The sequence below is a fragment of the Pseudophryne corroboree genome, chromosome 1 (genome assembly GCF_028390025.1).
Source record: "Pseudophryne corroboree isolate aPseCor3 chromosome 1, aPseCor3.hap2, whole genome shotgun sequence".
NCBI lineage: Eukaryota > Metazoa > Chordata > Amphibia > Anura > Myobatrachidae > Pseudophryne > Pseudophryne corroboree.
The window spans coordinates 285,078,227-285,091,116 of NC_086444.1; the positions used below are offsets into that span (position 1 = coordinate 285,078,227).

At 45.7% G+C, this 12,890-nt stretch overlaps 1 protein-coding gene across 1 annotated transcript in view; it reads right to left on the minus strand.

Moving 5' to 3' along the window:
- RFC5 (replication factor C subunit 5) overlaps window positions 1–12,890 on the minus strand; it is a 194,267-nt gene that overhangs the window by 12,931 nt on the left and 168,446 nt on the right. The window contains exon 10 of the mRNA XM_063964328.1: window positions 62–116. Coding sequence (XP_063820398.1) covers window positions 62–116 — 55 coding nt within the window. The remainder of the gene's footprint in view (window positions 1–61; window positions 117–12,890) is intronic.

Consider the following 12,890-nt stretch of genomic DNA (forward strand, 5'->3'; position numbering starts at 1 on the left):
TGAACAATTTCGAACAGCCATCCCACACGTGTACCACACATTCAGCAGCTGAATCACTTACTCAATATCTGCCATCTTGGTTAATAAGTGCATTCGAACAGATGCTGGAAAATCCACTGAAAATTGAAAAGAAAATAATTACATATTACATGCAGCTTATTCAGTTCCATGATTCCAGGTACAAAACCAAAAGTTTAACAAATACAATTAATATTTGCACCAGAAAACATAGTAACATAGTATTTGAGGTTGAATAGAGGCAAATTGCCCATCGTGTTCAACCTGTTTTAAGTTGTGATGATTCTACATACTTGCTAAATAATGTTTTATGACTAGTTAGCTACTATAACTCATGTTACCCCCGGATTAACCACGTTGATATTTTAAGTATTATAACCTTGGATAGCTTTTTCATTCAGAAATGTATCCAATCCTTTTTTAAATCCAATTACAGAGTCCGTCATTACCACCTTCCCTGGCAGGGAATTCCACATCCTGATTGCCCTAACAGTGAAAAACCCTTTCCTCCGTTGCGTTCGGAACTTTCTCTCCTCCAGTCGCAGCGAGTGCCCACGTGTCCTAAACTGTGTTCTTTTAATAAAGAATTCCTCTGATAACTCTTTGTGATGTCCCTTTACATATTTGAAGATATTAATAATATCTCCTCTTAGGCGCCTCTTTTCTAGTGTATACATATTCAGCCTAGTAAGTCTTTCCTTATAGTCAAGTCCTTCTAGGCCTTTAATCAATTTAGTAGCTCGCCTTTGAACACTTTCGAGTTCACTGATGTCATTTTTATACAATGGTGCCCAACACTGAACACAATATTCCAGGTGCGGACGTATCAATGCCTTATACAGCGGCATGATTACATCAGAGTAACCTTGTCTCAATTCCCCTTTTTATGCACGCTAGCACCTTACTTGCCTTCTTTACTGCGTTTTGACATTGTGTACGGTTATTAAGCCTATTATCAATGAATACCCCCAAATCTTTTTCCAACTCTGTTTCCCCTAGGCGTTCCCCATTTAATATGTAGGATGCAAGTTTGTTTTTAGTCCCAAAATGCATAACCTTGCATTTGTCTGTATTGAACCTCATTTTCCATTTAGACGCCCAGAGTTCAAGTTTAGATAGATCATTCTGCAAGGACTCCACATTCAATTCTGAATTAATTACCTTACACAGTTTAGTATCATCTGCAAAGATTGACACTGTGCTTTACAGGCCTATTCCTAGGTCATTGATAAATATGTTGATCAGCAGTGGTCCGAGTACGGACCCTTGTGGTATTCCGCTGACTACTGGGGACCAGGTTGAGGACTTCCCGTTGATCACTACTCGCTGTACCCTGCTATCCAACCAGCTGCTTAACCATGTGCAAATAGTTTTTCCTAGGCCAAGCTCCTTTAACTTGATCATCAGTCTCCTGTGAGGAACTGTATCGAAGGCTTTTGCAAAATCTAGGAAGACCACATCCACTGCTTTTCCTTGATCAAGATTATTGCTCACTTCCTCGTAGATGCTAATTAAGTTAGTCTGACATGACCTGTCCCTCACAAACCCAAGCTGGTTCTTGCTAATAATCCTAGCGGACTGTAGATACTCCTGTATGCCGTTTTGGATCCCTTTTTAAATATTGGCACTACCTCAGCTATACGCCAATCCTTCGGTATCATGCCTGATCTAATTGAACTATTGAAAATCAAGTATAGGGGTGCTAGTTGTGAACTAAGCTCCATAAGAACCCTCGGGTGAAGTCCATCAAGACCAGGTGATTTATTAATCTTAATTTTGCGTAGTCTCTCCCGGACTACTTCTTCGCTTAAACAAGTATCTAACCATGAATCATTACTGTCACAATTGTTAGGCTCTACTCCCACCATCAGTTCTTCACAGGTGAATACTGATGAAAAGAATTTGTTCAGTATTTCGGCTTTCATTTCGTCATCATTTATCAATTCTCCTAATTCATCTTTTAATGGACCTATATTCTCCTTTTTTAACCTTTTACCGTTTATGTATTTAAAAAACTTTTTAGGATTGGTTTTACTCTCTATATCGATTTGCTTTTCATTTTCCATTTTAGCTGCTTTTATTGCTTTTTTGCATTTCTTATTACACTCCTTGTAATACTTGAAAGACTCCTCCTTTCCATTAGATTTAAATGCTTTGAAAGCCCGGTTTTTTTTTTATCCATTTCTGCCTTAACCTTCGTGTTAAGCCACATTGGTTTTAGTTTAATACTCCTGCGTTAACTGCCCATGGGAATAAAGTTATGAATATTGCTATCCAGCAACCCTTTTAAAACATCCCACATTTCCGAAGTGTTCTTGTTATTAAGCAGAACCTCCCACTCTATGTCGTTAAGTGCACATCTAAGCATACTGAAATTAGCCTTCCTAAAGTTAAAAGTTTTGGTGGAACCCCTGTTGCTATGTTTCCTGAAACTGATGTCGAATGTGATCATATAGTGATCACTGTTACCCAAAGTCTCCCCAACTTTAGTGTTTGATAGAATGTCCACATTATTAGTAATTACTAGATCCAGGGTAGTTTTACCCCTAGTTGGGTCCTCGACTAATTGAGACAAGTAGTGATCCCTACACATATTTAAGAACCTGCTGCCCCTCGCTTTAGCACATGAATCGTTACTCCAGTTTATATCCGGGTAATTAAAATCCTCAATGACAAGGATGTCCCCCAATCCCGCAGCCGTTTTGATTTGCTGCAATAGTTGTTCTTCCTCATGTATGCTAATATCCGGCTGTTTGTAGCACGTGCCTATGACTAGTTTTTTTGCATCAATTCCCCCACTTGAGATTTCTACCCATATTGACTCCACATTATCGCCAGTCTCCTCATATATAACCTCCTTTAGGTATGGTTTAAGTGATGGTTTAAGATAAAGACATACACCTCCTCCTCTTTTGTTAGCCCTGTCCCTCCTAAAAAGAGACTACCCCTCCAAGTTAGCAACCCAGTCGTGAGAGTTGTCCCAGCATGTTTCCGTAATACCTATAATGTCACACTCAGCCTTTGATGCTAACAACTCCAATTCTCCCATTTTACCTGCTAGACTTCTTGCGTTTGCAAGCATACATTTTAGTTTATCGGTTCCTTTATTTGTTTGTTTTCCTAAAGATTTCCCATCCTGGTTAACTAGTGCATCCGTAGAGTTACTGATACAGACTGTCCTTCTCCAACCCCACCGTACTTAGTATTGCCCACCTTACTTTTCTCTTTGGTCAACCCAATGTTCCCGTCTAAAATCACCACCCTGACATAACTATTTTCCCTTAAGTCCCGTATGACATTTTCTATAGTCTGTAATGGTGACACATAATTGTTATTATTTAATGCTTTAGCAATACCTTTCTTAACACCCTTAATAGAATCCATGTAAATACCCTTACCGGCTGCACTTTTCCTCCCCCCTTCTCCACCCCCATTTATCTCACTACCACCATCCCTACTATACTCGCTGCATGACCCATAGTTTCTAGCTAAACCCTCCCCCCAGGCTCCTAGTTTAAAAGCTCCTCCAACCTACTAACCATCCTACCCCCCAGCACAGCAGACCCTTCCTCATTCAGGTGCAATCCATCACGAGAAAAAAGATGGCGCCTGACTGAGAAGTCCGCCCATTGTTCCAAGAACACAAACCCCTCTTTCCTACACTAGTCTCTGAGCCACACATTTACCTCCGAATCTCCCTCTGTCTCCCTGGGCTAGCGCGTGGCACTGGTAATATTTCAGAGAAAATTACCTTAGATGTCCTCTTTTTTAGTTTCTGGCCTAAGTCCCTATAATCTTTCTTAAGGACATCCCACCTACCACTAACTTTGTCGTTGGTGCCAACGTGCACCAAGACCGCCGGGTCTTTCCCAGCCCCTCCCAACAATCTATCTACCCGGTCCGCGATGTGCCGTACCCGAGCACCCGGGAGACAACAGACCGTATGGTGATCACAGTCCAGGTAGCAGATTGCCCTATCTGCCTTCCTAATGATAGAGTCCCCTACCACCACCATCTGCCTGGGCGCCTCTCTAGCTTTCATCCCATCTGAGCCAGAAGGACTACTCCTCCGGTTGCTAGAGTGAGCAGTCTCCTACAGCTCCGTCATTTCAAACACTAAGGGGTAAATGTACGATAGCAGCAAGGATAACGCTGTTATAACTCTCCCTGCTTCGTCTCTTTACCAAGGTTAAGCAGGTAGCCATAGCTCCAGTGTTGGGAGAAAAAAAAACACCACAACCCGATTTTTTGTTAAACTTTTTTTTTTTTTTTTGCATTAATGTTTTCATGAAAAATATTATTCAATCATACATAACCTTGATTCAATGATGTTTTAATGCTTTCTAACAATAATGTTATTAGGCATTGCTTTCATTTATTTTACATATTTCAATAAAAATTTTTTTACAGCTTATTATTACTATTACATCTGAATATATGTAGATAGACTAAACATATTAATACATACAAAGTACACTCAGGTGAAACTGAAAATAAGAACTACAAGTTAATGTTAAACATTAGTATTAATTATTATTATTAAATAAATCTGAATAGTCATACAAAATGGAAAATGTAAAATCACTTTTCAGAGAAACACACACACAAAAAGGAGGCGTTAAGCATAAGCACCGGGCATGTCACTGGCATTAAACATTTTGAACAACATAGGATTTTAATACCCACCGGTAAATCCTTTTCTCGTAGTCTATAAGGGATGTGGGGGGAAAACTATTACGATGGTAGAATTGTTAATAGGGTGCGAGCGCAACGAAGCCCCTTGCAGGCTCGGTGGCGAGCTACGCTTTCCACAGGTTCTATTCTCCCTCCATGGGTGTCGTGGATCCCGGCGTCTGTATTGTGACAGCCAGGATCCTGATGAGTGGTATGATGACCGCATACCAACAGAAGCCTATTATACAAAAATATTGTGTTTTTCTCTAGCATACATAAGGGATATTGTGGAAAACTAGTACGATGGGGTATAGATGGAGTCCAAAGGAGCCAGTGCACTTTAAATTTCTTCTACTGGATGTGATGGCTCCTCCCCTCTATGCCCCCTCCCACAGGCAGTTATAGGTAAAAACGTGCCCAAAGGAGAAAGGAAATTTATGAGAGAAGGAACATGATAACAAAAGGTGGTGAGATTTACATACCAGCACACCACTAACATAGAACAACCAGCAACGGCTGGCAACAGCTGAACAGGTAACTATAGAACAAGAACCTGCAGAAAAGTCACCACACTGAGGCGGACACCCAATATCCCTTATGTAAAAAAGGATTTACCGGTAGGTATTAAAATCCTATTTTCTCTAGCATCCACAAGGGGTGGACGATCTGTTGGAACACCTGCTGGTGGAGACCCCACTCCCCTGGGTGGAGATAGTGACGACTCAGGAAACCCGCTTCCCAGTTGTCCACATCTGGAATGAAGATTGCCGACATTGCTCTTGCATTTCTTTCCGCCCAGAGTATTGTTGACACCTCTTGCATGCAGGCTCTGTTTTTTGTCTCTCCTTGTCGATTGATAAACGCCACCGCCGTGTTGTCCGATTGTACCGGGTTTGCGTGATCCTTGAACAGAGGAGAGGCTTGAAGCAGAGCATTGTAGATCTCCCGAAGTTCCAGAATGTTGAGCGGAAGGTGGGCTTCGTGGGCTGACCACCTGCCCTGGAACTGCGCCCCTTGGGTGACAGCTCCCAATCCTCTCACTCGCATCCGTCGTGAGGAGGGTCCAATCCTGAATTCCGAAACTCCGGCCTTCCAGGAGACTGGAGGACTGTAGCCACCACAGGAGGGGAATCCTGGCCTGAGGTGACCGCTGAATCATCCGATGCATCTGTAGATGTGAGCCGGACCACCTGCTCAGGAGATCCAACTGAAACGTTCTGGCAAGGAACCTCCCATACTGGATCGCCTCGTATGAGGCAACCATCTTTCTTAGGAATCTTATGCAAAGATGTACGGACACTCGAGTAAGTCGGATCACCATGCGAAGCATCTCCTGAAGTGTTTTCGCCTTGTCCTCTGGAAGAAACACCTTCTGGGCCACAGTATCCAGCAACATCCCCAGGAACAGGAGCCTCTGAGTTGGCTCCAGGTGGGACTTCTGTAAGTTGAGGATCCACCCATGGTCTGACAAAAGATGGATGGTGCGGTCGATATGTAGCAACAAAAGCTCCCTGGATCTTGCCTTTATCAGAAGATCGTCCAGATAAGGGACCACATTAACCCTCTGGACCCGGAATTGAAGCATCATCTCCGCCATCAACTTCGTGAATACCCTCAGGGCTGTAAACACGCCGAAGGGCAGTGCCTGGAATTGGAAGTGATTGGGCAAACCGCAGGTACGCCTGATGAGGCGGCCAAATCGGAATATAGAGATAGGCGTCCTTGATATCCAAGGAGAACATAAATTCCTGTTCTTCCAGGCCCGCAATCACTGCTCGCAGGGATTCCATTTTGAACTTGGAACACCCTCAAATAAGGATTCAAGGATTTAAGATTCAGAATGGGTCTGACCGAACCATCCGGCTTCAGTACCACAAACAGGTCAGAGTATAACCAATTGGCGCGTTGCGATGGTGGTACTGGAACAATGACGTGGGATTGGACCAACATTCGGATAGCCTATTGCAACGTAACTTGTATAGCCTCCAAAGCTGGTAAGCTCGATTTGAAAAATCGTTGGGGGGGGGAGGAATGGGGGAAGAGTACTGTCGAACTGCAGCTTGTAGCCCTGAGAAACTAGCTCTCTGACCCAGGTATCCTGGCAGGAAGTCTCCCAGATGCAGCTGAGCTCCCACCTTGAGATCCCCTCGGGGTGGGTGGGAACCGTCATGCTGAGACCTTAGTGGAAGCAGGACCGGTGGACTGTTTCTGAGATCTGGTGCTTGCAGGTTTTCTGGACTTACCTCTGGTGCCTCTAGCCGCACTGGAGGCACCTCTGGCCTTCGATCGAAATCTGAGAGACCGAAAGGACTGGACAGACGGCCCCAGATAGGAGCGTCTCGCTGGCGGGGCCCCACAGTGGAGAAATGTGGATTTTCCAGCCATTGCATATCCAATTCAACCCCAAAAAGCCATTCCCCAAAAAGGGGAGGGATTCCACACTACGTTTGGATTCTGCGTCCGAAATCCACAAGGCCCTGCGCACCAACACTGCCACGGCAGAAGTCCGGGCATTAATGTTCCACATCTCCTTGAGGGAATCACAGAGGACACAGGTAGCATCCTGAATGTGCTTCAGGAGGGTTACAATAGTAACCAAGGGCATATCTCCTGAGAGGCCACCTTGAATTTGAGTGGCCCATGAATAAATGGCATGGGTCATCCAGCAATCCGCAATGACCGGTCTTTGTGATATACCGGCTTTTGTGTATATAGACTTTAGTGTAGTCTCTATCTTCCTATCCCCAGGATCCTTCCTGGTAAAGGAGCCCGGAGCAGGCAGCACTGCCTTTTTAGACAGGCCTGAGACAGACATCCACCCCAGGGGGTTCCTCCCAAAATGTTCTACTATCGGGAGCAAATGGGAAAGTGCGCAAAAATTTTGGACACTTGGAATTTGTCTGGAGTTTTTGAATACGTCATCTAACTCTGTAGACAGGGAAAGTGACATTACATAGAAACATAGAATTTGTCGGCAGATAAGAACCACTTGGCCCATCTAGTCTGCCCCCTTTTTTTTTTTTTTTTAAATATTATTTTTATCTCTAACCTTATTTGATCCTTATTTCTTTGTAAGGATATCCTTATGTCTATCCCATGCATGTTTAAATTGCTCTACTGTCTTAGCATTTACCACCTCTGATGGGAGGCTATTCCACTTGTCCACTACCCTTTCTGTGAAATAATTTTTCCGCAAATTTCCCCTCAACCTACCCCCTCCAGTCTCAGTGCATGTCCTTGTGTCCTATTGCTTCTCTTCATTTGGAGAATGTTTCCCTCCTGGACTTTGTTAAAACCCTTGATATATTTGAAAGTTTCTATCATGTCCCCCCTTTCCCTTCTCTGCTCCAAACTATACATATTGAGATTTCTCAGTCTTTCTGGGTATGTTTTGTGATGTAGGCCATGCACCATTTTAGTTGCCCTCCTTTGTACAGTTTCTAATGTATTAATATCCTTTTGAAGATATGGCCTCCAGAACTGGACACAGTATTCTAGATGAGGCCGTACCAATGACCTATACAGTGGCATTATTACTTCTTTCTTTCTGCTGCTGATTCCTCTCCCAATGCAGCCAAGCATCTGACTAGCTTGTTCTGTACAAAGGCTTGTTCTGTACAAAGAAAAACGACTGCTGTGACGCAGCGTCCTCTAGAGGGAGCTTTAACACGTCTCTTATAGCCAAAATGAGGGGTTCAATACCCTGAGCAGAATCGGGATCCAGGTCATCCCCATCCTCCTGTATATCATCATCTGTATCAGATAGTATAGCAGGTAACCCCCGCTTCTGTGGTCCAGCACGAGAGAGAGGGTAACCCAGCAGGTGCGCAGGTGTATTAATTACTCACTGACACATTTTAAAAGGTCCACAGGTGGAGCTAATTATTTCACTTGCGATTCTGTGAGGAGACCTGCAAAACATGCACTGTGTGGGCCCCCGAGGACCGAGTTTGAGAACCTCTGCCCTAACCAGTGGGGCTCTGGACCCTCTTCCCCAGCCCCTTCACTGATTTGTGAAGATTGACTGCATTGTTCACATGAAACAGATTCAGTTTATAATGGAGAGAATCTAGTGTGACATACACTGCACATCTTGTGTTTACCTATGGTTCACAGTAAGCACAATAACATACACACAGACAGTTATAAAGCAAGCCTGCCCTACTGTATGTGAGAGGAGAGACAGAGAGAGGAGGACACCAGCACACCCTGAGTTGCACTGCCGCAGTGAGGCTGTAAGCTCCCTAAAATACAGTTAACACTAACAATCTTAATCCTAAATAGGATTGGGATAGTGTACACAAGTGGCTCTCCCCCTTTGCTACACCCTGTACCAGATATCCAGCATGGCTGAGGAGTCAGGAAGCGCTGTGTGTGCTGTATATGGCTGCAGTAAACAGAGGAAGGCGTCAAAATGCCTCAGGTCCCGCTGTGAGGTAGCTCCGCCCCCTCCAATGGCGCCGGAGTTACATATATATATTATACTGGCAAAGTCTCCTAGTTAGCTTAAACATCACACAAATGCTAGTCAAGCCTTTTGTGCCAGTTCTACACAGGGGATCTTAACGAGTCCCGTGTGCCGCGCCCATGTTCAGCTGCACTTTGAACCGGGGGACCCCACCTAGCAGGGCCCCTGGTTTGTACTCACCACCGATGTCACCTTCAGGCAGTGTTAGGGGTGTGCTGCGGCTGTGACAGCCAATGCGCAGTGCCCCACTGAACAACAACTCCTCAGGACGATTGTCCTGCAGCGGGGAAGCAGCTCTGCACCTCGTAAGGCCGGTGACCGTCTACCCCTAACTCCCATGGTGCAGCTATGCTGTTGCCCAGACAGCATACCGAAAATAATAAAAGTTTTAAAGAAAATGAAGAAAACTCTCTGGAGCTGCAGAGATGTGCATCCTCTCCTGAGGGCACTTTTTTCTAAACTGCCTGTGGGAGGGGGCATAGAGGGGAGGAGCCAGCACACCCAGATGGAGAAATTTAAAGTGCACTGGCTCCTTTGGACTCCATCTATACCCCATCGTACTAGTTTTCCACAATATCCCTTATGTATGCTAGAGAAAAACACAATATTTTTGTATAATAGGCTTCTGTTGGTATGCGGTCATCATACCACTCATCAGGATCCTGGCTGTCACAATACAGACACCGGGATCCACGACACCCATGGAGGGAGAATAGAACCTGTGGAAAGCGTAGTTCGCCACCGAGCCTGCAAGGGGCTTCGTTGCGCTCGCACCCTATTAGCAATTCTACCGCTTGGGGTGCTGATGTCGGTATATTTACATTCGGCACCCTATGTGGCGGTCATATGTACCAAACCCTTTCTGTTAATAAGTCACGGTGCCATGCATGTACTAACAGCATAATACAAAAACCAATGGTTTCTATTAAAAATAAGAATTTACTTACCGATAATTCTATTTCTCGTAGTCCGTAGTGGATGCTGGGGACTCCGTCAGGACCATGGGGATTAGCGGCTCCGCAGGAGACAGGGCACAAAAGTAAAAGCTTTAGGATCAGGTGGTGTGCACTGGCTCCTCCCCCTATGACCCTCCTCCAAGCCTCAGTTAGGATACTGTGCCCGGACGAGCGTACACAATAAGGAAGGATTTTGAATCCCGGGTAAGACTCATACCAGCCACACCAATCACACTGTACAACCTGTGATCTGAACCCAGTTAACAGCATGATAACAGCGGAGCCTCTGAAAAGATGGCTCACAACAATAATAACCCGATTTTTGTAACAATAACTATGTACAAGTATTGCAGACAATCCGCACTTGGGATGGGCGCCCAGCATCCACTACGGACTACGAGAAATAGAATTATCGGTAAGTAAATTCTTATTTTCTCTGACGTCCTAAGTGGATGCTGGGGACTCCGTCAGGACCATGGGGATTATACCAAAGCTCCCAAACGGGCGGGAGAGTGCGGATGACTCTGCATCACCGAATGAGAGAACTCCAGGTCCTCCTCAGTCAGGGTGTGCCCCTGACCAAGTATCAGCTCGGCAAAGTTGTAAAGCCGAGACCCCTCGGGCAGCCGCCCAAGATGAGCCCACCTTCCTTGTGGAATGGCATTTTACATATTTTGGCTGTGGCAGGCCTGCCACAGAATGTGCAAGCTGAATTGTACTACACATCCAACTAGCAATCGTCTGCTTAGAAGCAAGAGCACCCAGTTTGTTGGGTGCATACAGGATAACAGCAAGTCAGTCTTCCTGACTCCAGCCGTCCTGGAAACTATATTTTCAGGGCCCTGACAACATCTAGCAACTTGGAGTCCTCCAAGTCCCTAGTAGCCGCAGGTACAACAATAAGCTGGTTCGGGTGAAACACTGACACCACCTTAGGGAGAAACTGGGGATGAGTCCGCAGCTCTGCCCTGTCCGAATGGACAATCAGATATGGGCTTTTTGAGACAAACGCCGCCAATTCTGACACTCGCCTGGCCGAGGCCAGGGCCAACAGCATGGTCACTTTCCCTGTGAGATATTTCAAATCCACAGATTTGAGCGGTTTAAACCAATGTGATTTTAGGAATCCCAGAACTACGTTGAGATCCCACAGTGCCACTGGAGGCACAAAAAGGGGGTTGTATATGCAGTACTCCCTTGACAAACTTCTGGACTTCAGGAACTGAAGCCAATTCTTTCTGGAAGAAAATCGACAGGGCCGAAATTTGAACCTTAATGGACCCCAATTTGAGGCCCATAGACACTCCTGTTTGCAGGAAATGCAGGAAACGACCGAGTTGAAATTTCTTCATGGGGCCTTCCTGGCCTCACACCACGCAACATATTTTCGCCACATGTGGTGATAATGTTGTGCGGTGACCTCCTTCCTGGCTTTGACCAGGTTAGGAATGACCTCTTCCGGAATGCCTTTTTCCCTTAGGATCCGGCGTTCAACCGCCATGCCGTCAAACGCAGCCGCGGTAAGTCTTGGAACAGACATGGTACTTGCTGAAGCAAGTCCCTTCTTAGTGGCAGAGGCCATGAGTCCTCTGTGAGCATCTCTTGAAGTTCCGGGTACCAAGTCCTTCTTGGCCAATCCGGAGCCACGAGTATAGTTCTTACTCCTCTACGTCTTATAATTCTCAATACCTTGGGTATGAGAAGCAGAGGAGGGAAGACATACACCGACTGGTACACCCACGGTGTTACCAGAACATCCACAGCTATTGCCTGAGGGTCTTTTGACCTGGCGCAATACTTGTCCAGTTTTTTGTTCAGGCGGGACGCCATCATGTCCACCTTTGGTCTTTTCCAACGGTTCACAATCATGTGGAAGACTTCCCGATGAAGTCCCCACTCTCCCGGGTGGAGGTTGTGCCTGCTGAGGAAGTCTGCTTCCCAGTTGTCCACTCCCGGAATGAACACTGCTGACAGTGCTATCACATGATTTTCCGCCCAGCGAAAAATCCTTGCAGTTTCTGCCATTGCCCTCCTGCTTCTTGTGCCGCCCTGTCTGTTTACGTGGGCGACTGCCGTGATGTTGTCCCACTGGATCAATACCGGCTGACCTTGAAGCAGAGGTCTTGCTAAGCTTAGAGCCTTGTAAATTGCCCTTAGCTCCAGTATATTTATGTGGAGAAAAATCTCCAGACTTGATCACACTCCCTGGAAATTTTTTCCCTGTGTGACTGCTCCCCAGCCTCTCAGGCTGGCCTCCGTGGTCACCAGCATCCAATCCTGAATGCCGAATCTGCGGCCCTCTAGAAGATGAGCACTCTGTAACCACCACAGGAGAGACACCCTTGTCCCTGGAGACAGGGTTATCCGCTGATGCATCTGAAAATGCGATCCGGACCATTTGTCCAGCAGATCCCACTGAAAAGTTCTTGCGTGGAATCTGCCGAATGGAATCGCTTCGTAATAAGCCACCATTTTTCCCAGGACTCTTGTGCAATGATGCACTGACACTTTTCCTGGTTTTAGGAGGTTCCTGACTAGCTCGGATAACTCCCTGGCTTTCTCCTCCGGGAGAAACACCTTTTTCTGGACTGTGTCCAGAACCATCCCTAGGAACAGCAGACGTGTCGTCGGAAACGGCTGCGATTTTGGATATTTAGAATCCACCCGTGCTGTCGTAGAACTACTTGAGATAGTGCTACTCCGACTTCCAACTGTTCTCTGGATCTTGCCCTTATCAGGAGATCGTCCAAGTAAGGGATAATTAAGACGCCTTT